Raw genomic sequence first — 27,494 nt, forward strand, 5'->3', positions numbered from 1 at the left:
GGAAACTGGAGTGATTTTCTCAATATGGTTTTGGGGTTCCCACACTGCTGCACTGATGCCAGGCTGGTTGGTCCAGTAACCATAAACCCCACTCCTCAGCTTCTCCTCGTAACTTTCCCAGTCCCTGTGATGAGCACTTACCACCTCTGCCACTTTGATACTCCTCCCTTGCCTGCTTCTGCAAAGCTTCTGGGTGTTCCATCAGCCCCATACTTTCCAGCGCTCTCTTAACACCCTGGGTTACGCTCTCATCAAATCTTGCCAAGATTCATAGGAGACTCTTCTAGCTACTCTTCCACCTCTTCTAACCTCCATTACCCTACCTAAAATGCAGCTTCGCTTGCACTGTTCCTCTGCTCAATCACCTTCGATGGCTCCCTGTTGCTCCCCCTACTACCCACGTGCACACGATGTGGCCCTAGCCTCCCTTCTCCCTTACTTCTCTCCTCTCTAGTGCACGCATTCCGAAGACTCAATCACTCCTTATCCAACACGCCCACCTTCCGCCATCTCCACACCATTGTGCAATTCCCTGCCTAGAATATTCTCCCTCCTTCCCTATCACGCACTCACTAAATCAAATCCAGTCATCCATCTCAAGTGGCACCTCTTCCATAAAGACCTTCTTAACCCTCCCAACTAGCAATAATCCTGCCTGTCTTCTAAATCTCATGACGTTTTACTTGTACTTTCCTTCTGCCTCTTAATTCCCTCTAGTTTGCAGTACCAACTCCAGAATGTCTAGAGGAACTTCTGAGCAGCAGTCTCGTTGGAAAGGAAGGCAGGAGACTTGCCTTGAAGTTGCATTTGCACAAGCTACATATTTTATTAAAAGCTTTGAGGGCAGGGGATACTCAAAAGGATAATAGACTGCTAAGACACTCTCTCCCAACCAGCCACCAAAGTTTATTTGCTCTTCTTTTCTCTCCCCCTGCTCACCTGTAAGTGCTAAAGTCCACCACAGAAACACAGGGCTGACATGGAGTAAGTGTTGACAGAATGTTTTGGTTCATTAGAGCAGATGCTTCTAGGAGGCATCCAGCCTGCAGGGAAACACAACTTCTGATCTGTGCAAAGCAAGTACTTCCCCAGCACCCATTCCTACCCCAACGGGGGAAGCCAAGGGTGGGACAGTCAATCCCTCCTTCTTTAATAGGCTCCCAGAGATTTCCTGCTTTCACCTCCATTCTGCCCTTTTGCTTCTGCATCTCAATATACTCAGAAAAACCTAGTGGGGTGGCACCCGATGGGAGCTGTTCAGACCCCCCAGTCCAAAGGGACAGCCCTGAGCGCCAGCCCTACAAAGAGTCCCACCAGTTCATGTTGGCATTGTTTGGTCAGCTGGGAAGAAATCCTTCATCAGTTTCATCACAACTCCACCTTCTGAGAGTGCCCTCTCTGCCAGCAGACGCCACCCCTCATTTGAAATGCAGACAAAGGCATCGAATTGCTCCACACCCTGGCAGCACTGGCTCTCCCTGTGCTGGGTGTGGTGTGTCCCTGGGGAACCTCCCACACCAGATCGCAGCCCTGTCAGGTCCCACATACACAACACCCTTGTCTGTGGCGCTAAAGCTCTTAGCATTAACTGTGGGTTTCCAGAAGTGGCACTGAGGCTGCCTCAGACGACAGAGGAAAGAGAACGAGTCCTTCCCCACAAAGGGGAGAAAAGCATGATCAAGTACAGGAGGAAAACCCAGCTCTCCTTCTGCTTTCCTTTATAAATGTAAGGCCAGATTTTAAACTCTCCCTTAGCAATTCCGAACACCGGACAAGAGAGAAAGTAATGTAGACATTAGTCTTGAACTGCACTCGACGTTCACTCCCCCACCTTGACTTATTTTTCTAACTTTTAAAATAAAGTTAGCCTATTTCTTGTTCGTATGCTTAAGGAATCCAGGCCTTCTGCAGTAAGAAAAGACAAGGGTTCCCCAGAGCTTTCTACTAGGAATGTTTCTAGATTTCTGGTTGAAAGCACATCCATTTGTTAATTTGTACCCTCAACACACTCCATGGCCTCATTTAATTCTCACGGCTCATGTGTGTACTTCAACTGCCCTGCACAGTTCCAACTTAATCAAGTACTTAATGAGTTGCATTAATACTCTTTGTCTTCCCCATAGGTATCTATGCTCGAGGTAAATAGCTGCTGGAATCCTCCAAAGCTTTGTGGTTGGGCTAAGCCTTGTCTTTCCTCATCCTACACAGCAGGCTGTTTGTCCCCCAAGACGGAAAAACCCTGCTGGACACTTTCCAAATGCTTCATTTTAAAAGGTGGTGTTTCCACTTATAGATCTCCTGAAAATGCGCCTGGTTTGGAAAAGCAGAAAACAATCGTTAGTCCTTCAGAGATTGCTGCGGCAGGTCTACTACCTGCCAGGCCCTGGGCTAAGTTCTGGGGATGAGATGGGGACACCGGGCGGCCCTGGGTCCTGCCATCGCGTGCTTATATCTAGTGGGAGATACTGACACTGATGGAAGGGCCACCATGATGAATGCATAACTACAGTGAGAGCCATGTTAGGAAGGAAAGGTGGGATTCCGGTAGAGTCAGACTGGGGGGTTCCAGGAGAGTTGTACTGTAGGGAGCTTCCCTAAGGATTTGGTGTTAGAACTGAGCTATGAATGATCAACAGGGAAGGAATAGGGTGTTCGCCAAACGTTAGACCAACTCACACAATACAGACAATAGTACAATTCCTCTGTTTATGAGGAAACTGAGGCCCAAGGTCTTGCCCAAGGTCAGAGCTAATTACAGACAAAGCCAGAACTAGAAAGCAATGATCCCCAAGGATCCCACGGAATCACCAGTTCCTTCCAACTCAATCTCATGGATTTTATTTATATCCCGGTTATGGATTATCCCAATACATTTGGTCAATTAAAACCCAGAATATTGAACTAAAACCACATCCCACATGCATAAACAGTGATCACATTTTAGTGCCTATGGTACCTTTTTATTTTTCAAGTCCAAAGAGTTCTCAACATATCAAAATTCAAGACAGTTCCTTTTGCAAGAACCGGAACATCATAACCTTATCTAAAATGCACTAACAAGTTTCTGTAACGGTGCAATGCTAATTTGGCGTGAGCCGTGAGTCCAGGCTGACTTCACTCCCCAGCTGGGGGTTTCAGAGGGTCAAAGGGCTGTTGGGTGGCTCTTAGCGGTTTCACAGATTCTAATAACAAGGGGTCCTTCCCCTGGGCTCCGGAGATCTCTGGGGATTTAACGCGGCTGAAGTGACTGTGTTCTCGCCAGTATGTGCATGCGCTGCATACTGAAACATTCTTTTGAAAGCCGGTCAGAATCGGTTTGCAATGTGTGCGTGTGCATGCAAATGCGCAGAGCGAGGGCTGCGAAGAACCGCGGCGGGGCACACCCTGACCCGAGGTGACCTCTGGGGAGCGAATGCAATGGGGAGGGGGTGCGAGATGGCCTTCTTTTTGCTCTAGATACTCTTGGGTCGTGTAAAGTCACACGCACGAATGTAACCATGCATTACACCTTTAACGCATATGTTAATATTTTTTAAAGAAGAGTCTTAAACAAAAATAACATCTCAATAGAACAAAGGTGCATCTCCGCAGATCGCAGCAGCGTTCGTCCGGGAGGTGGCTGCCTTCTCCAGAAACCTCAAAGTCACTCCCTCTTGACCACCGTGGAACAGAAGGTGGGAAACGAGCTCTCCGCGGCATCCCGGCGGGGGATTCCGAAAGTTGGAGGCGCCCGGAGAGTCGCCGCACTTGCAGCCCGTGCCCCACTAACCCACGCGCTTAAGGAAAGTGTGGACTTTTCGCCACACGCACCCCCCATCCCCCACCCCACACCCTCCGTCGCTGGTACCGTTGCGGGGGGGGGTGGGGCCGCGGCGGGGCGGGGCAACCTCATCCTGCACCCCCACTCTCTCCCCCGCCCCCTCCCCGCCAGCCCCGCCCGTGCTCGCCCCCCGCCCGCGCCCCAGGCGCCCGGCCCGCCCCCTCCTCGCCGCGCGCAAACCGAGCTTGCGACGCCGAGCGGCTCCGCAGCTGTCTCCCGAGCGCTGGCTGCGCCGCCGGAGCCGCTGGGCCGGGGAAGCACTGGCGGCTCGTTCCCGGCCCGGCTCCTCCAGGCGCTCGCAGGCATGCAGCCCGGGAGCAGACGGCGCGCCCCCGGCGGCTGCTGAGCGGGCCAGGGCGGCAGGGGCGAGCGCCAGCCGAGCCCTCCAACGTGGCCCCGGGGGCCGACAAGCGGCGCCCCGGCACCCCGTCTTCGCCCGCAGCCGCGCCAGCGCTACCCCCCGCGGGCCGGAAGGGCTCATGCAGCCGCCAAGGTAAGCGCGGGCCGGGAGCTGGGCGGACGCGGCTACTGACATCCCCGAGGCGCCTCGGGCACTTGCCCGGCCACCGCCCGGGTTGGGTTTTCCCCAATCCCGCGTCTCGTCTTGCACCCATCTTGCCCAGCTTTGGAACTCTGCTGCGCCTCGACCGCTTTGGCTCTGGGCAGAAAAGTTTTTATGGTTTGGTGTTTGCTCTTTTTTCCCTAAGTGCTCTCCCTCGGGCAGCCGGCAGCGCGCGTGTTTGGGTAGACCCGACGCACGTCCCTTCTGTGTGTCGCCTGGGAGCTCCAGCTCTCCGGCGCTGCCACCTCTTCGTGGGGCTGCCGCCCCACCCGGTGCGTGGGGCCGCGGACGGAGCCCAGGCACCCGCCGTCCCCTGGGAATCCCCATTGGCCTGCGTCGCCTCCGCCTCAGGCTTCCCACAGGGCTGCGCTGATCAGCTACGGGGCCGCGGAGCGAGCGCGGGTCCCCCCAGGCATCGGCTCGGCGCACTGTCCCGGCTCGGGTCCGAGCGGCCCTCTGCTTGGGTCCTCCGGGGCGCAGGGAGGTGCGGGGCTTGGGTTAAGCGCGAAGGGATGAGACTCTCGATCCGCCCGGGCGTTCCTGAGCGGAAGAGCAGGAGGGGCACGATGACAAGCCCGAGCCTGGCTCGCGCCGTCGCGCACCACCGAGCGGGCCGGGCAGGAGCACAGGTGTATTTACAGGGAGGGCCGACGTGGAGGGACGCTCGGATGCAGTCCTGGAGTGCAGCCTGTTTATGTCATTGCATTAGATTTTCTCGGAGGTAGAATCACTTCCCCCAAATTGAGATTTTAATGGGCGCCTGCGAGCTGTTGTTACGTGGTGCGGTTTCAGAAGGCGTTGAATTGTATTTATTTTATAAATTGGGTGTTTTGAGGACGGATTAGGGAAAATAGCGCCATCTAGTGGAAATGGGGAGCCCCGAAGTAGGGTTTTCTTAAAGTGGGGAAAGCAGTTCTCAGAGTATCCACAGTCCCGCCCCGACGCCCCCGAGCTCAGCACGCCAAACTTCAGGGACAGAATTGCGGCTCACATTGAGTGCCTCTGTCACTGCAAGGAACACCGTTACCTTCTGCATCTGCCTTTAGTTTCCTCCTCAAAATCATAACATAACGTGTTCCCTGCTGGAAGAAGCTGCCCCTTCCTAGGGCATCCGATGCGCAGACCTGGCTTTCCTGCTGTCCAGCACAGACAGGTGAGTTCTCAGGTGAATCTTGAACCATGACCTGTAGAAGAGAGATTGGCGTGACCAGGACAGCTGGGAAGGGGCCTCCTGACTATCTGTGCAAGAAAAAATGCAGTGTACAAGGGCTGGTTGGAAATAGCATTTATTATTATTATTATTATTATTATTATTATTATTATTATTTTGCACAGATAAAGGGGTTTTCTGCATGGTGCCACTACCATGCAGAAGTGTGGTTATGAGCAAGCCCCTGTCGTAAGAAAGGTGACCTCCAATTAAGAACTGGGCAGGCTTTGTTGGGTGGCAATAGTGTGGACAAAGGCTCCACGTTCTCTGTGGCAGGTTTTTGCTGCCACCTTCCAGGCCAGATAATGCTAGCAGTGAGCTGGGTTCCACCTATGCCGAAGGGCATATTGGTTCCTTGTGGTGGCTCCATCGTGGTGTGCTGCTTGCCCCTTTGAGATGTTCCTAAGCCATGGTGGTGGTGAGGAAGGGCTCTGCAGCCTTTTCTCAAGTGCCCTGCTCCAACCCTTTCCTGACCAGGTGACAGACAGGTGCTTACATCCTAACAGCCCTGCGGGATGGTGAGTGACTTGTCCTCCCTGTGCTTCCTCAAGCTGTCTCTCCATTTGCAGGTGTTTCTTAAATAACTAGACCCGTGCCGACAGGAGTCTCACGGGAATCTGGCATCTTAGCCCAAGGAGGGGGTGTCTCTGTCTTGGGCTAAGAAGGCTCTGTCTGCTTTCTCTCTTTACAACCTCTCCCAGGGCGGGAGCTGCTGTCTCCTTGGGGTGTCATCACACGGAACAGAGGCCCCGGGAGCTGCTGTTCAATGAGACCCTTCCACCTGGCTCTTTGGCAGAAGGCTTGGCCCCCTGAGGGGCCAGATACAGAGGTTCTTAGATGAGGAGGTGCAAATGAGATGAGCAGGTCGGCTTATCCTTGACACTCACGTCAAGACAGGGAGGTTTAGATCCCCTCTCCTGGGGATCCTCCCTGCTCCCTGGAAGCCAACAGGAGCAGGTGCAGTTTCCTCAGGAAGAAGCTGGCGCCCATGGAAGTGGCATAGCCAGGGTGCTGCTGGGCTAGAGTGCGTTTTCCCTACACCCATGGCCAATGGAATTCATTTCGCACCCTTGTTGATACCAAATAAGGTGGCAAAATTTGGTCACCCCTTAAAATATGCCATGTACAGCCTGTAAGGTGACAGACAGGGTCACGGATCCCTCCAGAAGTCTACCATCCAGGCAGAAAGACAGGGCAGACCCAAGGGGAACCGCACAAAAACAAGTAACAGGGAAACAAAAAACCAAACAAACAAAAAAAGCAGGGTTTACTGGAAACCAGCGTGGGCTCGTTGGATCTGTTCATTCTCTGACATGAGAAGGCACTACCCCCTTAACGTTAATTGTTCTGGAACTTGACCTCTCATATCCCAAGGGTCTGTTAAAATAACTTTTAAGTGTCCGAGGTGTTCCTGTGGCTCTTTGGGAGAATGACTTTGCCGCTCAAGCAATACTCATTGTTCATTCATTCCACAAATGTAACTGAACAGAAATTTAACCTGAAAAAAGAAATTTAATAAGATTTCTTACCTGTCTGGTAAATTCCCCCTTCAGATGACAGGTTCCTCTTTTTCTTATTTTCACTGAGTGACTGCTCCATTTCAGCTTGTTTTACCTTATCAACAGTGCTATGCAGATGAGATGAGCAGGACAGTGGGGAGAATTAAGGACTGCCTCACCCAGCCCCCAAGTGCACATATAAAGTCAGTTTCTTTGATGACAAATGAAAAAAACCTTTAGGAAGATGCCCAATTTCTTAGCCTGGTCTGTCCTGTCATATTAGAACTTAGGGGTCAAGAGGCAGAAATGCTTAGTGAGGTGTGAAACAAAAATTCTAAGGGCAGGAGAAAGAAGAAATTTTGAAAGTTGAACTGAGGTAGACAAAATATATGCAAATATATTTTATAGCACCATTAAAATATTTAAAGTCATGGCTAATTGATGACCATAAAATGTCCCACGTACCTATGAAATTGTTATATCCAGTTTGCTGCAGTAAAGGACAAAAGTATAGCAAACAAAGTTTGTGGAGAGAGTTAATTCCAGAATCACTGGTTGAGTTTACTTCTCATTTTTCAATTGTTTGTTGAAAGCAGTGCCACAAGATGTAGAACTTTAATGAATTAAGATGCTTTGGATTTGTCACATCTGAAAATCAGGCGATAACTTGAAAACAAAAGAAGTCAGTCGACAGTCTGGTAAAACAAGGCCAACTCTTATGGGTTCTGTGTCCTGCACGGGGCAAGCAGATATCAGCAGAGGATCTGCATGAAAAGCCCTAAAACTCATTGACTCCTGTCTCACTGGAACATTATTTAGCAGTTACCACACATTGTAGCTTCTCCTGGCTTCATTTTCCATCTTCCCGATCTCCTGCCAGGAGTGGCAGGTACACGCTGCTACCAAGTGGCAGCTCAGACATTTTCAGGAGAGGACACAACTTTTGGAATTACCTCTCTTACCTCAAGTGCCATTTAGTTGCCCAGAGGAATGTGGAATCTTAGGACCAGGGTCTTTGCAGCCGCATGCCTTGGCTGACAGCAACAGTTTGTCCTTTTTTCTAATAATATTCTCCTCTTCTTCTTTCTGTCCTTATAAAGAGAGGTGTTGTCCCTAAGCCCTCAGGAAGAACTTCAATTCCATTGCTTTATCCTTAGCATTCTTTTCTTCTTGAAGATGATGCTAACAGTTTTTCTCCTTGATAGGTGTTTTGAAGAATGTCTTCCTTGGTGATAATGTTCCAAAAAGATTAGGTAGAAATATGCCCGTACCAAGACTTACCCACGACAGGGATTGAGGAAGCCTTCTTGACCAAAAGGGGAACAAAGAAATCAGACAAAAGAAAATTTCAGTGGCTGAGAGATTTCAAACAGAGTCAGGATGTTCTCCTGGAGGTCATTCTTTTGCATTATATAGATATTCCCTTTTTACTTTATGGTGTATTGGAGTGGCTGGAGGGAAGTACCTGAAACTGTTGAACTGTGTTCCAGTAGCTTTGATTTGTGAAGACGACTGTACCCCTATATAGCTTTTACAGTGTGACCGTGTGGTTGCGAAAACTTTGTGGCCGATGCTCCCTTTATCCAGGGTGTGGACAGATAGATGAGTACAAAAATAAGGATAAATATAAATAAATAATAGAAGGGATTAAAGGGTAAAAAAAAAATTGGGGTAGATTGCAATAGCAGTGGTCAATGAGAGGGAGGGGTAAGGGATGTGGGATGTATGGGGTTTTTCTTTTGTCTTTTTATTTCTTTTTCTGGAATGATGCCAGTGTTCTAAAATGATCATGATGATGAATACACAACTATGTGATGATATTGTGGGCCCCTGATTGTATACTTTGGATGACTGCATGGTGTGTGAAGATATCTCAATGAAAATATTTAAAAAACGAAAAAAAACAGGATACCACGAGAAGACTTACCCTTAATAGCCTGTCATAACCATCAAAGCATATAGGTGCTTATCAGAGCTTATCAGCACCCATCAGACTTTGGCTCAGCCACTTCCCCGACGCTGACCTTTGGCCCAGTTAGTGAACAGTTCTCCACCTTGAAGCCTGGACTCTTAGGCGTTCACCCCCACACCTGCGGCCAACGCCCACACCACCCACAGGGCTCCCCAGCACCCACAGGTGGCCCCAAGTGGTAAGCTCCCGACCCCGACCACCCTCGCACCCCCTGTCCCTTTCCATTTTGAGGTCTTTAAAGGAACCAAGCCTTGACTTCCGCGGAAAATCTCCCAGCTGCACCCCTGGGCCACAATAAAGACCCCACAGTTCCTCTCGCTCAGCTTTTGTGCTCCCACCCCTGGGTGAGCCCCCCAAGCCAATCACACTTCCTGTGGACACGCCCCCTCCCTGGGACGGGTGAGTAACTATCTTTTCTCAGGCATTTTGGCCTCGATTTCCCATTGTGTCCCACCTTACCTCCACCCGGATCCAAATTTAAAGCCAACTTAACTGATTCGAAACAACGTCCTGCCCATTCATTGTGTCACACTCATGGTCGGCCTCAGTGATTTACGGTTCACTCTCTCCTTAGACAGTTTTCTTTCCCAGCTGTGTCCATTACCTTCACAATTGGTGCTACTTTCACCACCATCCATTCCATTGCCCCCAACAGACACTCTGTACGTTTTAAGCCTTAATCCCCTATTCCAACACCATCCCGTTAGACTTTTATTTCCTGGCTGATCTATGTCTCTTCCCCCCAGACTGTTTGTTTAAAAACCAAATTGTTTAAGGCACTTTCACCAAGTTTGATTCACTCTAACACATTAGCTCATCCACTTGGAAGTCTGCTGGTTGGTTTTCCCTTGCAGGAATTCCATTACCTGTTCAAACTCTGGCTTTCAAAGAGGCTTGGTCAAAAATCTTGTCTGTTGGGCAAATACTGGGTCACTGTAGTAACTTAGAAACTTGCAGCCTGGAAGCATTTTTAACTCCTGACAGTGGCGTCCTGCAGAATAGATAGCTCTCCCTGGAACACATCCCTGGGACACTTTTCTTCCACATGGGGTTATGTCTGGTTGCCGGAAGAGCGCCCAGAAATGCATATTTCATTCATGGCATCATACAAATTGCTCAGTCTCCTCAAAACAGTTGTGTCCTGAGAAGGAGAATGATTTTCATTTGGAAGTTTTGGTGTATAATGTACTTTCATTTACATTTAACTAATCTCCTTGATGGAAGGAGATGGAGCATGAATAGTAAACAGATTGTTTTATGCTCTTGCATTTTCTCAGATGGGCTTCTAGCTCTACAAGGGAGACAGGGTGAAAAGAACTTCTGAGCTGAGAGGCCTGGGTTTGAGCCTCTGCCCTGCCATTTACACTCTTGGTGACCTTGGACAAGTCGCTTACTCTCCCTGAATCTCAGTTCCCTAATTTATGAAGTGGAGGTGGCTGTGCCCATCACATGGCTTGTTGGGAGGACTCCAGAGTTGTATCAGAGAGTTTCTCTTCTAATGGGTGTTCCATAGGATTTGAGTGTAACTGATAATGCACTTTGAACCCACACAGAAGTCAGAGTTACCTAGGAGTCCTTCGGGAACTCTGTAGATTTCCCCATTTCCCACACAAAGGAGGCTCTAGCATAGTGACTCGTGCATAGCAAACACTCTGCTGTACTTCATACAATAGCCTTATCCATGGTATAAAATTCCTATTAGCTTACTTATCAACTTGTTACCTTACTTATTATCTTACTTATCAATTTTTTGATAATCAATTATTATTATCAACTTATTAGCTTACTTATTAACTTACTTATCAACACTCACTCTGTCCCAGGCATCTGTTCTAAGTGGTTTATTATTGCATTAACTCATCTAATCCTCTCAACAGCTCTCTGAGGGAACTACAAGTGTATTCCCATTTTACAGAAGTGATCACCAAGGCCGAGAGAGAGCCTGTGTTCATTCAGAGTGAGTGTTTTTAGCCATTGTGTCGTATTGCCTCTCTAATGTGGAAATGCAAAACTTTTTTTCAAATGATGGCGACAGAGGAGAATGTCATAAAAATGTGTTCTTTCTGGATTGGCACTCTTCCTCACTTCCCATCAGCTGGGGATCTTCTCTATTTCAGCCTTGCATTAGCCGTTCTAAACAATTTTGAATTTGATGAATAACTTGGTTATCTCTTCCTCTTGCTAAATGTCTATGGTATTTGCGTTTGGCACCAAAAGTGTTCACTAATTCAAATAGTCCAGCCTTCTGCTGGGTTAAGAGAGAGACACAGACTCACTGTCTGTTCAAACAGTTGCCATTTGGTGGATAAATGATTCCAAGCTGGTTCTTCTCCCAAGAACTTACTGGAATGGGGAGAGGAAAATGCCGCGTGGTCTGTGGTCCATCACAGGAAACTGGAAGGTGTTTTATGTGGACGCTTGAAGCTGCTTTAAAATGGCAGGATAGTACTAAATGCTTTTGAGGTATGATTTTAGGTAGACAGTACTATTGTTGGGAATTATCACTCAAGAATTTTCATGCCGACTCCCTAAAACATAAAATGTTATGCTTCAAATAACATTTTGCACTCGCTCAGTAACATTTTCACTTGAGGAATCCAGAAGCATCACAGCTGAGGCCCCAGAATGAATCCTCGGAGTCGGGTGTCGACAGTGTGAGTCGGATCCAGAGCCAGCACCAGGTCACGGGATCCCTGGAAACATGGAACTGTGGAGCTAGGAGACACCCCAGGGCAGCCAGGCCTGTGGCTCTGCAGAGTGAGAAGCTTCAGGTTTAAGAAATAGGACAGGACCTGCTCAGGCCACACTGCTCGGGGTGGGGCCAGCCCCAAATCCCAGATCTCTCTTTCCCCATGTTTTCTGTGGCAGCATCTTGGAAGCCTTAACCTCAGTACAGACACCTCAGCAATTGGCAATCGCTTATTACTCTCTTACGATGGGTCTGGAAGGACACTGGGCTTTGTAGGCGGAAGAATTTGTAAACTTGTAGACCAGATAGGAGGCATACCTGAGAGTCTGGAATAAGAGGCCAAGAGGAAAGTGGAGGGGGGACTTTCATATATGAGATCGAATGTAATCCCAGGAGGAAGAAGCAGGAGAAGTATCTACTGAAGAAAAAAACCATGGCTGCTCCAGGAGCTTAATGAAGAGCTCGGAGGTCAAGAAGGACAAATGTGAAAAGGGCGTAAATCCACTGAAAAGTGGACCTGGAAACTGTTAGCAGATCATCAGGAAGGCTAGAACAAGAAGGTCAGAAACGGAGCCTAGTGCCATTCAGGGCAAGAGTATGAGCGAGAAAAGGGATGCCTACCACGCACGACGCAGCGGGGCTGATAGAGGGAGAAAGGACCCCAAGAAATGTCTTGCCCGGAAAGGAGTTTGTCAGCCCATCCGAGACAGCAGAGGCACGCAGGCCTGCCCTCTCCCCACACTGCCCTCCAGCCAGTTCTGTGATCCCAGGCTGGGTACTTAACCTTCGGCAGGGGCGTGGGGGAAAGAAATGTCATGCATCTTTAAATGGGAACTGGAATTCAAGACCAGAAGAGATTATGTAGCTGTTTAAAGGCACTTGGCATCCCTCACATGGAATGTCTTCTATTTAATTCTGTCTATACATACATCTGTACACCCCTTTTGGCTAGCAAACCTAGGTCTTCCTGGACCACTTATCTCCTGCTGGGGTGGAGGAGTCCCCAAGGCCTTTTACCTAGGAGGGAAAATAAAGTAGGAAGTGCCCCCTGGGGCGGGGTGGGGGAGCAGTTAGTGCACTAGCAAATGAAGTTGCTGGAGAGATAGACACATTTTATTTGTGCTTATGTGCACAGGGAAACATCTGGAAAAATACCCAAGAAACTGTTAACACTGATTACCTCCAGGGAGAGTGACCTGACTTCGTTTAATAAGAAATTGATTTTTTTTAACTTGTGCATAGATTACTGCTTTATTTTTTTAAAGAATAAATAAATTTGATGCTACATTGAAGGAAACTGAAAGTCCAGAAAATTTGTTCTCTCAGCGTTTTCCTTAAAAAGGAAGAAAAAAAGGTCCCTTTTATGTCTTCCCAGCACAATGAATACATCCATGCCTATCAGCAAGGATATGCTTCTGGAATGTTCTGAAGGGGGCACACAAGCCACAGTGGCCCTCCAAGCCATGAAAGTTCCCGGACTCCAAAGCATACGTGGAGAATTATGGGACTTAAAAAGGACCCAAGAAGCAACTTCTAAGATTCAGTGAAATCCACCGTAAAGAGGTTTTTGTTGCCAAGATCAGGAAGCCAGATTCACAGATGCTTTGCAAGAAAACTGGCAGGGAAGGTCTGCTCCTAAATTGTCATGGAAACAGGTCAAGGATGTTCTAAGGCCATTTATCCCAGGACTGTCTGGATTGCATGGGAATGTCCTGGTGGCCAAAAGGCACACAGGTCCTGTACCCAAAGGTTTGCACATGGTGCCTCACCCACCCACCTAGCAAGTGTCACTTTTAATAGCCATCTGGGTGGGTTATATTCTAAAAAATAAATTAAGCATATTGAGTATGATTTAAAGTCCCAATCAACTGGGCCAGGGACACTGAAAAGAGAACATGAAATCACACCAATCTATCAGCATTCTTTGAGGAGGTAGAAACAGGCCTGGAGACAAGGGAAAAACCCAGGGATGAATTATGTTTAGACTTTCGAAATTCCTTCTGACAAATTCCACCCCAAAGGTCAATTCCAACATTAAATCGCCCCAGATTGTGGGGAGGGAATCGCCACAAATTGGAATTGTCCTTAGAGACAGGAAACAAAAACTAGGATAAACAGGTACTTTTCTGGATGAATAATTATAAACAGTGGGGATCCCCAAGGAAGGCTGTTGCACTCAGACTTAATTTAAATGTGCATAGATTATCTGAAGGAGAGAATGTTCAGATGGTTCTTGGCCTGCCGATGAAATGAAGGCTGTGCAGAAAGAAAGGGCAAACAAATGGTGATTAACTGCAGGACAAGCAAGAAGATGCTTATTAAGCTTATGCAGGGGCAGGCCTAAGCTTCTCCTAAGTTAATGCATTTAGGAGAACGTAATCCAAATTACAAGAAAATAGACTCTGCCCTGTCTGTTTACAGGCTTAAAAAGGGATCTTGGGGTCTTTACAAAATATTTGTTTGCTGAAGTGTGTGCAGGACCAAGTGTTCAGAAAATGCTGAAATGTTTTCAAAAATACTATTGGAAACCAGGCCAAAAATAGTATTCTACCCAGGCTGTTCCCAAACCTGGCAGCTCTAATACCTTCCCCTCCAGAAAAGGATCTTGGAACTGTCTAAGCATGACCAAAGTAATCGCCCAGGCAGAGGGCTTCCGTGAGAGGCTGGGCTGCTTTGCTCTTTTAGGGTTTGGGAGTGGAAAGAAGAAGCCGAAAGGTGATACGATCAAAATCCATAAAACCTTGAAGGGTGTTGAGAGGGTGGACAAGGACTGGCTCATCCCATCTGAGACACCCAGACCTCAGGATAGCCCTGGAGGTTCGAAAGGAAAATTTGAGGGATAAATTTAAAGGAAGGATTGGTTCCCAGTTGGAGTTGTACATTCTGAATTCAGTTCCTCAAGACATGGTATAGAAACCGATGGGGCTGGGGGGTGCTCAAGCAGTTTTGCCGAAGTTTTAATCAATGAACAAATAATGGATTAAGAGCTATTTGGCTCCACATCCCTGCCCAACTGAGATCAGCAGAAATACTTCTCGGGATCAGTGTTGGCCCATTAGCTTCTTCCATATTAGTCAAGGATCTGTTAGTGCAAATGCGAGAAATTGAACTCAAACTTAAGCAAACTGAGGAGTTTTGTTGACTGGCATAGCTGGAACAGGTACTGGTGTAGCTCCAAGGAGCTAATGAAGAGCTGCGGGGAGAGTTCTGTGCTGAAGAGTGGCCTGTGAAGGTTAGCCCTGGAAATCTCCATCGAGCCCCCCAAAGCTCTCCAGCTACAATGCAAATTAAATAAACCAGTATGCCAGCTTCGCAAATGCAGCTGCAACCCTCCGCACTCAAAAACATTCAAACTTCAGGGTGGTGCAATGGTGGCTCAGTGGCGGAATTCACGCCTGCCATGCCGGAGACCCGAGTTTGATTCCCAGTGCCAGCCCATGCAAAACAACAACATACTCGCCTTCCTGCCAGATTACCACCCCTAAACCTGGCCTATGTAGGAATCACAGGCCAGACCTGGGGCGAGGCTCCCCAGTAGCCAGAGTCTCAAAGAAGCTTCTGATTACTCCAGCTTGGGCCACATGCCAGGCACTGCTTTATTGGCCCGGATTGTTAAACTGTGTGTTTTGCCTTGACTTTAAACTCAGTGGGATAAACGGATGGACCCAACCTGGGTCTTGTGAGCAGCCAGGGATTGATAGGGTGGGGGGTAGGGGGCAAGGGCAAGAGACCGATAGAACTTGTGATATTACTGACGAAAACACTGAGCCCCAGGTCCCACCCCCAGAGGTTTAGATTCAGCTACACATGGTCTCCCCAAAGAGAGCTTCTTGAGACCTTGGGGATGGGGCTCCCTCCCAGGTGCATAAAATCACCGTCGCAGTTGAGCAGGCACTGGCTCTCCAGGCTTTCTCCAGCTCCCATTCCCTCCAGCCCCATCCCTCTCCCCTGTAGCCAGGCTCAAGCCCCGGCAGGTCCCCAGGCAAGCCAGGCCCTTGTGCGCGTTGGCCTCATTCCTTCTACCTGGACTTCTTTCCCCGTCCCCTGCCTCCTTGCCCACTGTCTCCCCTGGCTCGATCCCACGCCAAGAAAACCTCCCTCTGCACCACTCACCTCAGGCTGGCCTGGAGCCGCGGGCACCTGTGCCCCGTGCCTCCCCTGGCAGTCGTGCTGTGCATGTTGGAACGAGGGCTGTTACCCTCTGCCGTGACATGAAGCCTGGTGTGGCCTTGCTCACCACTGATGCAGCGACTCGCACCTAGCACACCAAACAGAGGGTTCGGAATGCTCAGCTCTGCCCTTTATTAGCCAGTGGTCGGGGGCGTGCGTAAGCCCTCTCAGCCTCAGTTTCCTCAAATGCAAAATGAGGAGGGTGAGACAGCCCACTTTAGTGTCAAGTGTCTCGAAGTGTAATGTGCTTCGCCAACGCCTGGCACAAAGTAAGAGCTCAAGAACATATTAGCCATTATTACTGTCAATTATTTCCATAAATGAATGCTTCAAGACCCCTCGCAAAAGTGACTTTTTTGCTAAAGCCCCCCAAGGACAGTTAAAGTTGTTCACTCATGGCCTCTCATCTTCCCCTATTGTCTGTTTCCACCAGCAATTTAAAGATAGATGCCGTCTTAGTTCTTTATTGCCCCAGGGACTGGCACAGTGCAGGGGGCATGCAGTAGGTGCTAAATAAATGTTGGTTGACTGATGACTCAGGTCCTAGACTTGGGAGCACCTCATTGAACCCAGAGGCTGGCAAAGCAGGAGTTCCTGCAGAGCTCTATCAGTGGGAGGGCTGTGGAATTCTGCAGAACCTTCCTTTCCAGGGCCTTGACTTGGAAGCCCACGGCCCCCATCCTGAAGGGGGAGGGGAGTGGGGGAGGGGCACAGGGAGCCAGGACCCTGCGTGAGGAAGGCTCTGCTGCCCAGCCTCTAAACTGCAACCTAGGGCAGAAAGCCTAGGCCCTCGGACCCCATGGGGCTATTTGTTTGAAATCATTTACACTTCAAGTGAGTTCCTATGGCCAGTGGAGCCGAGTTTCAAAGTTCAACCTTTCAAGCATCTCATTCCGGTGGAGAGTTGGGGAACTGTCAGGCCGCTGGTTGGTTTGGCCAGTACAGATGGAGTCCTCAAGGTGAGCATAGCCCCTACTGCTCCATTTGGGGTTGGATTCCTCCTGAGAGTCTAAACTGTGTAATAACCAATTCCCCACCGTAGAATCCAAATACAGCCTCTGTAAACACATGTTCTCCTTGTGAGAGAGAGAGAAAAAAGCCCCTTTCCATACCTGTCCTAAAGTTTTCATTTGCTTCTGCCATGAGACTTGGATGTCTCTCCAAAATGGCGGCCAGTGCCCTGGCAGGGTCACCAGGGACTCCCGTTACCCAGCACAGCTCCCAGCTGCAGGCCTGGGATGACAATGCCATCATCCTGCCCCTTTCAGGTGACAAAATTGAGGGGTAGAGGTTAGAAGTCCTGCTGGAAGTCCATTCTCGGGCCAGAGAGCCTCCCAGGGCTCCTGAGTGGTGATCTCTAACCCTGGAGAAACTGCACAGTGGTGGCAGTGTTACTTACTGTCCCAGCTGCTAGGACGCCTGATGGACCCATTCTCTCTCATTAGCAAGGGCCTAGCACCAGCTTGCGAAAGGACGAATCCAGTAAATGGTATTAACTGGTAGACCTCAAAGACGGAGAGGCAGCTGCAGTGCCTGGCAGAGGTTTTTCTTGGTGGGCGCTTCGGTGGGCCAGGGATGCTAGTGGAATGGGCTGCTGACCTGGGGTTCTGCAGGGTAAATTGTTGGGAGTCTGGCCAAGCTTGAAATGAATGCCCCTTTGAGACCTGGATTTTGAGGTGGGGTGAGCAGTCACTGGACTGTCCTGTAGCGTTTTGCAAACCTGTTCCTACAGTGCACCCTCATCTGGGGGGATTAGAATGAGAGCCTGTTGTTCTTAGACCTTAAATCTTTGAGGGGCATGCAGCAGCACCCCAACTGTAAATGCAAACAGTTGCCCCACGGCATTTGCCCCGAGGAAACAGCAGCTTCCTGTCGCCCCAGTGCACACTCTGCTGGTGGAGGGAAAGTCCCACTGCACCAAGTTGTCACTTTGCAGACACAGGGCCTAGCCTTCCTCCCCTGCCCCAAGCCTGCTCCACCCACGCTCCCCCCTCCTTACAGGCGGAGCCCTAAGTGGAGAGCCAGCGCCACAGCCTGTGTGGCCTTCAAGTGAGGGCTCCCACTGCGCTTCAGAGAAACATCTCCATTGGGTAAAAACCCAGGTTTTTTCCCCCCCAGAGAACCAGATGAGTAGGGTAGGGAGTGAGATGACAGGGGCCAAGGGAGAAACTGGTTTGACTTAAAACATTTTTCTAGCCCTATTTGTGTCTTATCCAAAAGATGTTTCTGGGGAAGTTACCAGTCCCTGAAATCTGCCAACCACAGAAAGAGCCGCAGGGCCTAGGAAACCTTGGGAAGGAGACATTTCAGTGTTGGAAAAATAAGCGACAGAGTTAGGAAAGGTCACCACCCTGATAGCCTCCCAGGAGGGGCCCTGCGCCTGTCGCCAGGGCAGCGCCAGATGGCAGAACCCTGCGCGCCGCGGGGACCGCCGCGTCCACACCTCCGGGGCGGGGGCGGGGGGTGGCGGGGGGTCGGCGCTCTGGGCTCGGGTCGCACTGTCAGGCTCGCAGGTCGGCGCACGGGGACGAAGCCGGGGCAAGTCCTCCGGAAGTAGGGAGGTGCTCGCCGAGGATGCTGGAGGTCACCCCGAGCCCAGGCGGGGTGGATGGCCCGGGGTGACGCCAGGCGGGAACCCGGAGGCGCATTAGTGGCGGAAATCCAGCAGGCCATCCCGCCCAGCCCCGGACAACTCGCGAGCGGATTTTTCAGCCAGGCGACAGTACCAGGGACACGTCTGAGAGAGAATTGAGCCGGAGTAAGGGGGGGGGGGGGCATCGGTGGCGGCTTCGGGACTTCATTCCAGTCGGAGAGAGGGGTTGAGGCTCCTCTCGAAACAGGATTTGTACTTGGACTCAGTATTTATGGGGAGGGTTGGGGGAACGCGCTGTCGCCCTTTGCGCCCTGCGGCCCTGCAGTCCCGGGAGACGGGACCATTTCTGCGCGGGCCGCCGCGACATGGAGACCGCATTGGGGTCGCGGGACCGGGGCGCGCCCCCACTCCCCGGGACTCCTGAGGTCCCCGCGGCAACTGCGGCAGCCAGATCGCCTGGGTCCCCGCCGGGCCGCCTCCCCGCAGCCGGCCGCGCTGAAATCCGAGCGTGGGGAGGCGGGGCCGCGTGATGGATGGCGGGGGAGGGGCGCGCAGGGGGCGGGCGCAGGGGGCCGGGGGTGCGGGGTGGGCCGGGCGCCCGCGGCCGAGGGGAACCGAGCCTCCCGGCTCGTTGCTCCAGCCGGCGGAGCCAAGCTGCTCTTTCTTCGCAGCGTGATTTATTTTCTTCTTTTCTTCTTCTGAACTCTTCTTCCAGGGAGAGGCTAGTGGTAACAGGCCGAGCTGGATGGATGGGTATGGGGAGAGGGGCAGGACCTTCAGCCCTGGGATTCTGGCCGACCCTCGCCTTCCTCCTCTGCAGCTTCCCGGCAGGTAAGGCACTGGCCCTCTGGCCGGCGGGACGACCGATCGGGCGCGCCGGGCCCGCAGCCCTGGGCCTCCCGCAGCACCCGGCCACATGTCCGCGAGCAAGTCGGGGCTGAAGTTTGCAGACTCCCCGCGGACTGTCCCCTCCCGTTTCCGCGGGTCTTTGTTTCTCCCGCGCCCGGCAGAGGAGCGATGATGCCCGTGGGGAACGGGAAGGGACCCTGCCCAGGCTACGGTGAGAATGGAGCTGGGCAGGGAGGTCTCAGGGAACGGGGTCGCCTCGCCTCCCCCTGCCTCCTTGTGAGAAAGGGGGTGCCAGGATCGGGCCCCGTGGGAGGGGGGAAAGGGCAGGCACGGACTCGGTGCTCTGGTCACTTTCTCTAGCTCTTGAGTTTGCAAACCTGCCGATACCCAGGGGTGGAGCCGGGGGCGTCCCTGAGCTCCCCGCCCAGTCCCAGAGCCAGGTCCTCCGGGACCCCGTCCTGCCCCCACGCGTTCGTCCACGCGGGGAAGCCCACGCGTCCTGCCCCAAGGCGCCCGTATTCCAGTTTGATAACATTCCGCGTCGCCCCCTGTTTGTTTTTATTGTGTCAGAAAAGGAGAGAATTTCAGAATTAAAGCTGAAAAAGCCCATCTGTTTCCAATGAATCCCCCATAGTTTTTCACAATGTTTTTGGCAGATCGCTGCTTTCAAATTCCTCGGAGCCCGGACCTCTTGTTTTTGTTGGGGGAAGGGAGACCAACTCCACAGAGAAGCATTTGTTCCTTCCCAAACGCTCCAGTTTCTTTACTTTTTCCTCCCCCCCCCCTTCGGGGAGAGGGGGAGAAGGCCTGAAACTTAAATCCCTGGTCTGTTTTCTTTATGTTTCGTAAAACTTTATTTCATTTTTGCCATATGCTGCTCACAGCCTGGGAACGCCAGTTAAACTCTTTGCACCCATTTTTCTTTTGCTGAAAATACAAGTAAACACTGTGTCACGGGCCAAATGGCCCCCATGGCGAGGCGCGATCTCCCGGCGGTTTCCATTGTGTTACGGGGTTCGGAGGTGCCCTTTTGCAAAAATCCGGGCTTGGTCCTGCACGGCCCGGGCTGCCCCGCTGCGGCTGGATCCCGAGCCGCAGCCCCCGCGCACACCCAGACTTTGCAAGAAGGGACTTGAGTAAGACTCGAATCGGGTTGTTTTGTTTTGCGCCTCAGCCAACTGGGTTTCAAGGAATTGCAAAATTTGGGCAGTCTGGGCTGGGGCTGGCTGAGAGTTGGGGCTCCCAGAGGAGGGCGGGCCGTGCCGGCAGCGGTAGGAGGAGATTGATCAGTTTACCTCTTTCGCAGCCCAGCCCCTGGGGCCCCCAAAGCTCGTCCCCGCGCCTGGCCCACTCTGCGGCGTGCGCGCCCCGGGGCGGCCGGGAGAGCCGCAGCCGGTTCCTGAGCGGACCACGGCATGCCGGCAGTAAGTCCGTGCCCCCCACAGAGCCCTCGCTGAACGAGCAGGGTGTCCTCCTGCAGCCACCCACTTCTTTTAAAAGGCCCTTTTCCTACCCACAGAAGGGTCTGGCCTGAAGGCTGAATTTAGTTCCCACCCAATAATTAGAACAATAAAATAAAAATCACCCTCTTCTTTAAAACAGAAACCCTCTTTTTAGAGTAGCAGGCGTTTTGCAGTTTGTGCTCATCTCCTTTTGGTCCAGATAAAGATCCAGCCCATTGGAAGTTTTATCAGATGGGTTGATAAATGGCTTTTGTCCTTTGGCTGCTGTGGGGGGATGTGATCTCAGCTTCAAGCTGAAATTGAGAAGAGGGACTTAGAGACCATTAAAACAACACCTTACCGCTCTTAAAGCGGCAGCGGTTGTTAACTTCGTGGGCCAGAGAGACGGGAGAGCAAGGGCTGGCAGTAGGTACTGGAGGTAGGATGGAGCTGGAAGGACTGGGTATTGATTTTGTTTGTTTGTTTTCTTAATTTACTTCTCCATCTTAAAAATATTTTTTGAATTTTATTTTAAAGTACCCCAGCATAGTCTGAGAAAAGCTAGTGAGTTGTATAATTCACAACCCAAATTCCATCACTTTTGTTTCCAAGAAACCCATTTCTTTTTGGCGTGGAGGCTGTAACTAAAACCTGGCAGATAGAGCAGATAGCTGCAGGGCTCTCCTGCCAACTGGCTAATGTTTCTTCTCATTTGAGGCCCTGGACAGCTGCATTTAGTCAAAATTGCCCACCTTATTGAAAACTGAGCTTCCAGCATCCCCACACTAAATAAACTGGGGGCTCCGAGGCTTGTTCTCCAGAAGCCTGGGCCGAAAGGCAGTTACTTAAGAGAGGAAATGGGCAGTTTCCACGACCAGGAGGTGGACCGTCATGTTCTTGGACACGATGGCCCAGAGAGGTCCCTTTGGAATAACATCAGAGAACCTCCAGGTCCTGACAGAGAGCAAAGGGGGGGGGGGGGGAAGCACTTGCAAATCCAGGGCCCAGTGACAGCATCTAAGGCCTGTGTGCGGCTGCTCTTCCATGGAAGTCAGGTGGAAGCTCTCTAGAGAAGCCGCGTGAAAGCCGAGATTTGTTCCGTGCAAGTAAACTTGAGTGACTGCCAGGAATAAACCCATAGGGGGTGCAAATTAAATTGGACATAGTTCCGTGGAGAGAGATGCCTTAACTTCTGCGAGACTGAGAGGGTTTATGTTCTCTGAGAGTGTTTTTATTTACTCGTTAAACATGTCCAGCCCCCCCCCCACCCCCAACTGTGTCCCTCACTCATGACAGCATTCTGGGCCCCCATCTCAGCAAGGTCTGAGCCCCAGGCAGCTTTTTCTGGTTGAAGAAAAGGCCATGGGCTGCAAGCGTGTCTCCTTGGGCAGTGCTTCTGGTGCAGAGGACAGATGGACAGAAATGGCCACCTCTAGCCTGGAGGAGGAGTCTAGAAAAGGCATCTCCAAAGAGGCGTCCACAAGTAGCATCCTCCTCAAAACACGATTAGGAGATACCTTTTAAACTTTTAAATCATCGTGACTTATCAAAACAGGCTAATAAGAGCGCTCCATCGAAGGTATGCGTTTCAGACGTGTTGACATGCTTCCTGTGAGTTGCATGTTGATGCTGTACTCTAGCTCGCTGGTTCTCAGTGTGTATTCCTCTGAGAACTTGTTAGAAATACAGATCCTGGGGCCCAGCCCTCTGTTACAACAGGCCCTAGGAGTCCGGAGCCTGCTCAAGTCTAAGGACCTCTGTTCTGAGGGTTATTGCAGTCTTTCTTTTCTCCTTGGTTCTTTCCCTCTCCTTTGCAACTGCAGCTGTTTTGAAATGTTAGTCCTAGTTCTTGGTGGGGAAAGCGAGGTTGGGGACAGCAGCTCCCTCTGCAGGGTCCAAATGTACATCTGTGTCATTAGAGAAACAGGACTATGTCAGCCAGAGCTGCTCCCCAGAAATGTACGAGAAGGTCAAGCTGCTCTTCACATCATCACTCTCCCAGTAGGACTTCGTGTTGCAAAGAGAAAATGAAATGATGTCCAGTTGTAAGAGCCAGATACTGGTGGAGCCAGCTAGTGGGTGCTGTGTGCAGGCCAGGGAGCCACCCGAGCAGAGCCTGAGCCCCTGGGGACAGTGGGGACATGAAGCCCCTACCAGTGGTCAGCCCCTTAAGCCTCAAGGGAGACTCGGGGAGTAAGGAGAGGATCTCCTGGTCTTCTGGTTTGAAGGAGAGACCTCCCTTCAAGGTTGGACGAGTTGCTTCCAGGGCTCAAAGGAAGCATGTGGGGAGAGGTGATTCCTAAGTTCTCGAGCTCAGATAAGGATATTTCATGAGATGGGGAAGAGGGATTCCAGAGCCCTGTGGAGGTAGGAGGGGACCAGTTTACATGGTGGCGGGACAGGTGGTTCCTGCTAAAAACAAAAATCCTGTTTTTGGGTGAAATGTGCAAAGTCTAGAACTGAGCAGATGTGGCTTTGGTTGAGTGCGGATCAAATGGCATGGGGTTTTAATGATGGACTAAATCCAGCTTGCCTAAAAATGGAAACCCTGTTTGTTCTTCTAGGGTGACCAAACTTGTCCCAGTTTGTCTGGAGTTTAACTAGTTTGAAAACTGAAAATAGAGACCCAGGCACGCATTAGCAATCACTCACCCTAGTTTCTTCCCCTCCTGTCCCTAGACTAGTCAGGAGCCCCACCGCCCCAGGACTCTGAAGTGGGCCTCTGGGTGCGGTCTGGTCCCCTGGGGCTGGGAGCCCTTCCCCCCTGACCCCCTTCCTGTGACTGCAGCTCTTTGGAGCCTCCAGAAGGGAAAGGCTTTCAGGCCTCGTCCTCCTCTCAGGCCATATTTCCATGGCCCTAGGTCACTCCTGGCCTCCCCACACTTCACCGCCACCTACCCAGGGTACCCAGTTCAGAGTGGAATCCCGCCACTTACACACCCTCTTGATTAAAGCCCAGTGCGCTTGGTCTCTTACAAGTGCAGACATGTAGCCAAGAGCTCTGCTGTCCTTCAGGTGCCCTTGGCACTGTCACTTTGGCTGCTGACACCAGCACATCCTCCCATCACATTGCTTCATGGGTCTTGGGGTTTTGTCCTCTTTTAAATCACTTGTTTTGTTTGTAAGAGGAGGAACCCCATTTTCTACCTGTTTATGCCCTGCCCCGCCCCAGCGAGCCCAAGCACACCTGGGCACAATACTGGGGACAACAGGATCCTTGTTTTTATCATGTGTTTTTGTCCTCTAAGATAATAATACCCTGATATTGTTCCCTCCAAATATGACATTTTGAAGGAGATGAATTTGAAAAGCCCTTCCTTGTCTTGAAAGGCCACAGGGTACCAGAATGCTTTAAGTACATCACCTCGCGAGCTCATCACATGAGGATTATCATTCCCATTTCACTGATGAGGAAACAGAGGGTTAGAGAAGCTGCTGACATTACACAGCTAGTTATATGGCAGAACCACAAGTCGAACCCAGACCCTGCCCTTTTCCCCTTTGCGAATGAAGTCATCACATTTTCTGTGTACTTTATAAAAGATCTCGGGGATTGGGATAAGAAGAAAAAGTTAACTTTAGAAGTGTGATGGGATGGTGGAGCGGAGGGTGGCCACATATTCCATGCATCTAGCTTTTTTGCCTCCTCTCAAAGGTCCTCTCTACTCTCCAGAGCCCTCCCTTGGCTTAGCCTTCCACAGGAAGATGCCACCCAGCCACAGGTTGGGAAGACAAGTTGGCAAGACTGTAATTGTGCAAATTTTCCCAAGTCCGATTTATGCCCTTGGGTTTTGCTTATTTATTCATTTCACGCACCATTTCACTCAGGCAGTCAAAACACCCGGACGCCTTTAAAGTGGCCCCTCTGCTCCCACGTCCCTGCAGAGAGTAGCCCATTGTGGCTCCTCATACTGAGGAATGTCCCATGAACACAGGCTCACACACACACGTGTGTGTGCCAGCTGGGTGTGTGCCCAGCTGGCTTACATTCGCCTTCCCACTGCAGGAGGAAGGTGGAGGAGGAAGGCCTGTCTGGGGACAGTGGTGAGGGAGAAAAGCCACTTCAGTCGCATTTTGACCTGGGTGGCCAAGCTGATGAGCCCAGGGTTTGCCGAAGGCAGGGTCAGGGTGGAAAATGATCATCTCTGCAGGGTGCCCTAGACTCAGCAAAAAAAGCTTATGCCTTGAAGCAGAAAGACCTGCAAGCTTCATTTACATCTGAAAAGTTGCAGCATTGCCTACAACCTAGCAGAACCCAGAGCAGAGCCAGCTCCCTGCCCTAAGACACTGGGTGTCATCGTGGAAGCGCGCGCCCAGCCTTGGCCCGCCTGACCGTCCTTTCCTGCTTCCTGTTGATCCAGCCCCACATGGCCCCTCGTGAGAGCTGGGGGAGGGTGGCCTCTGTAGAAAGCTGAGGTGTGCCCTTTCCTTGGCACTGAGTTTCCTGCAGTGACTTGGCATGGGTGGAAGGCGGGACACAGCTGCAATGCTGGCGTTCCCACACAGGCTCTGGGGTGATGGCTCCAGTAAGCTGTCTCCCTGCCTTTCCTCTACCTGCCTCTACTACTAATTGAAGCCCTCATGGGCCATAAGTTCCTAAAACAGTGTTCTGCTCATGCCATGGACTTCCTGAAAAATAGTCAGGGTCTTCCCACAGTCAGTGGATAGAATCTGAAATTCTTAAGCTGACATGGCAGTGAGGGTCCAGTCAGGAAAACAAAAACCACTCGGAGTATTTCCACAGAGAGCACTGGATATAGGGAATTATTCAGTGAGTCGTGTTGGAGGAGTGAAAAGGCAAAGAGAGACCACTGAGGTACACAGATAATTGCAGGAAGCAGCTTCTGCTCCTGGGGTTGGGGGAACAAAGGAAGAGGGTCTTGGAGGAGAGTTCGGTAAATGGAGGACCCAGATCTCTGAGGAGGGGAAGCTGTCCAGCTGGTGGAGGCACTTCTGGGGAGCATTTTCTGCAAACATGCTGGAGGCTGGCCCCAGCTGCCACTTAGGGGGCACAGAGGTGGTAGAAAGAGCCTTCTGACATTGTCTTCCCACTTCCAGCCTTGCTGGCTCTGTCCAGGGCCCCCCTATGGCAGAAACTTAAAAGGGAGCCCGCTGACAAAGGGGAAATACAGTTTGCAGAGTCCCAGCTCTCCAGAGGAGAAGATGGGAAAATGGTTTGAAGCTGAGCTGACAATTGCTTCGTAATTGGCACAGCTGGCATCGTCCTCGTGTCTGACTCCAAACTCCTGGCTGCATTGCCCCCAGCCTGCACTTGGTCTCCAGCTAATGTCAGTTGTTCTGGAAGCCCACTGTGCGTGCCTGCCTCCAGATCTCTGCCCCCTCCACATCACCTGTCCAAGCCCATCCGTCTTTGGAGGCCTGGTTGAGACACTACCCCCCCAGCACCTCCCTTCGTAAGCGGTGGTGCTGGTTTTCTGCTAGGTGTTCAGTGCAAACCACCTTTGCGTTCCAGAAGTTTGCATGGCTGACTCTGTATCAGCTCCAGGAGTACAGAGACAGACTAGCCAGGGCTTCATCTGGGTACCGCATCTAGCACAGGACCCGGCACATAGAAGATTCTGGAACTTCCAGCCAATGAGCAAGTAGTTGCTTGCAAACCAGAGATGGGCAAACACGACTTGGCCATGGGGCTTGTAGTCAGAGTGAGCTTTACCCCTTTAAGAGGAGGCAGGTCCTCTCCCTCCCGGCTCACCGCACCCCTCACTCACACCCCCTCCCAGAGGGCAACTGAAACCTGATCTAATCCCTTTGCACACGGGTAATTTATTGGTCTATTGGGCTTTTCTCCGTGGCAAATTGCATTGTCTTTATTCCCCAGGGTCAGGCCCTGCCTTGGCTCACTGCATTCCTAAGACTCCTTTCTCCGGGGCCTGCCGTTCGGTTCGCATCCCTTTTGCCCTCGCATCCCTTTTGCCCGCAGAGCGAAATAAGTTTTATTGGGCTTCTTTGTTATGCAAACCAGGCAGTAATAATCAGGCTATTATTCTGAGAGATTGGGCTTGATTAACAGTTCAAAGGAGGTCTCTGAAAGCAGCTAATGCTGCACTGCTGCATAAATATTTTCATCCTGCCTGGGTTGGTACAGCTGATGTTCCAAGCTCCCTGCCCTCCTCCTTTGTTTCCCGGAGGCACTAGGTTGCTGTTTAAAGGGAAAGAATGGTACCAGGCCAGCTGTGCGCCTGTGATCCCCCTCTCCACCCTGCCTCAGCCCATCAGGAAGGCAGTCTGGAGCCCACCTCCCCTGAAGAGTGAAATATTATATACACACACTCACACCTCTCCGCCTGGAGCTCATGCAGGAATGTGATACTTGGATAGCCAGCAGGGCACTGGAGGGGGTCACAAAGGTCTCCATCCCCTAAGAAGTGTGGAGTGTGGGAGTCAGAGGATTCCAGAATGAAAATGAGGGGCTCTTGGGCAGATGGGGAAGGGGAGTGGGTGGCCTGCTCCCAGAGGAACCCAAGCTGGACAGGTTTCGTTGCAGGCCACACCCGGTGCAGTGGGGCCCACAGAGGGGACGAGGCCGAAGGTGGCAACACAGGGACACCTTCTAAGGGCGACTGTATTTCAGCCTTTTCCATGTGGTTCTAGGCCCCATGAGAAGTCCCAGGGAGTGTCTACAGCTGGAGCTGTCCCAAGTGGAGGGTCCAGCCCTGCTCTGGCCGAG

General features: G+C 51.2%; 1 protein-coding gene across 6 annotated transcripts in view; it reads left to right on the forward strand.

Annotated features, from left to right (window-relative positions):
- The first annotated feature begins 3,586 nt into the window (after window positions 1-3,586).
- Window positions 3,587-27,494, forward strand: part of RGMA (repulsive guidance molecule BMP co-receptor a) — a 46,203-nt gene continuing 22,295 nt past the window's right edge. For 4 of the 6 annotated variants that reach the window (XR_013160704.1, XR_013160702.1, XR_013160703.1 and 1 more), the window contains exons 1-2: window positions 4,217-4,313; window positions 19,231-19,346. Coding sequence is in view for 3 of the 6 variants with exons in the window: in XM_077124093.1 (XP_076980208.1) it covers window positions 4,300-4,313; window positions 19,231-19,346 (130 nt within the window). In the remaining 3 variants the exon portion in view is untranslated. Of the gene's footprint in view, window positions 3,675-4,216; window positions 4,314-5,236; window positions 5,536-19,230; window positions 19,347-27,494 lie in introns of those variants that run through there. The other 2 variants (XM_077124095.1, XM_077124094.1) reach the window with 2 other exon arrangements.

The sequence above is a fragment of the Tamandua tetradactyla genome, chromosome 12 (assembly GCF_023851605.1).
Source record: "Tamandua tetradactyla isolate mTamTet1 chromosome 12, mTamTet1.pri, whole genome shotgun sequence".
NCBI lineage: Eukaryota > Metazoa > Chordata > Mammalia > Pilosa > Myrmecophagidae > Tamandua > Tamandua tetradactyla.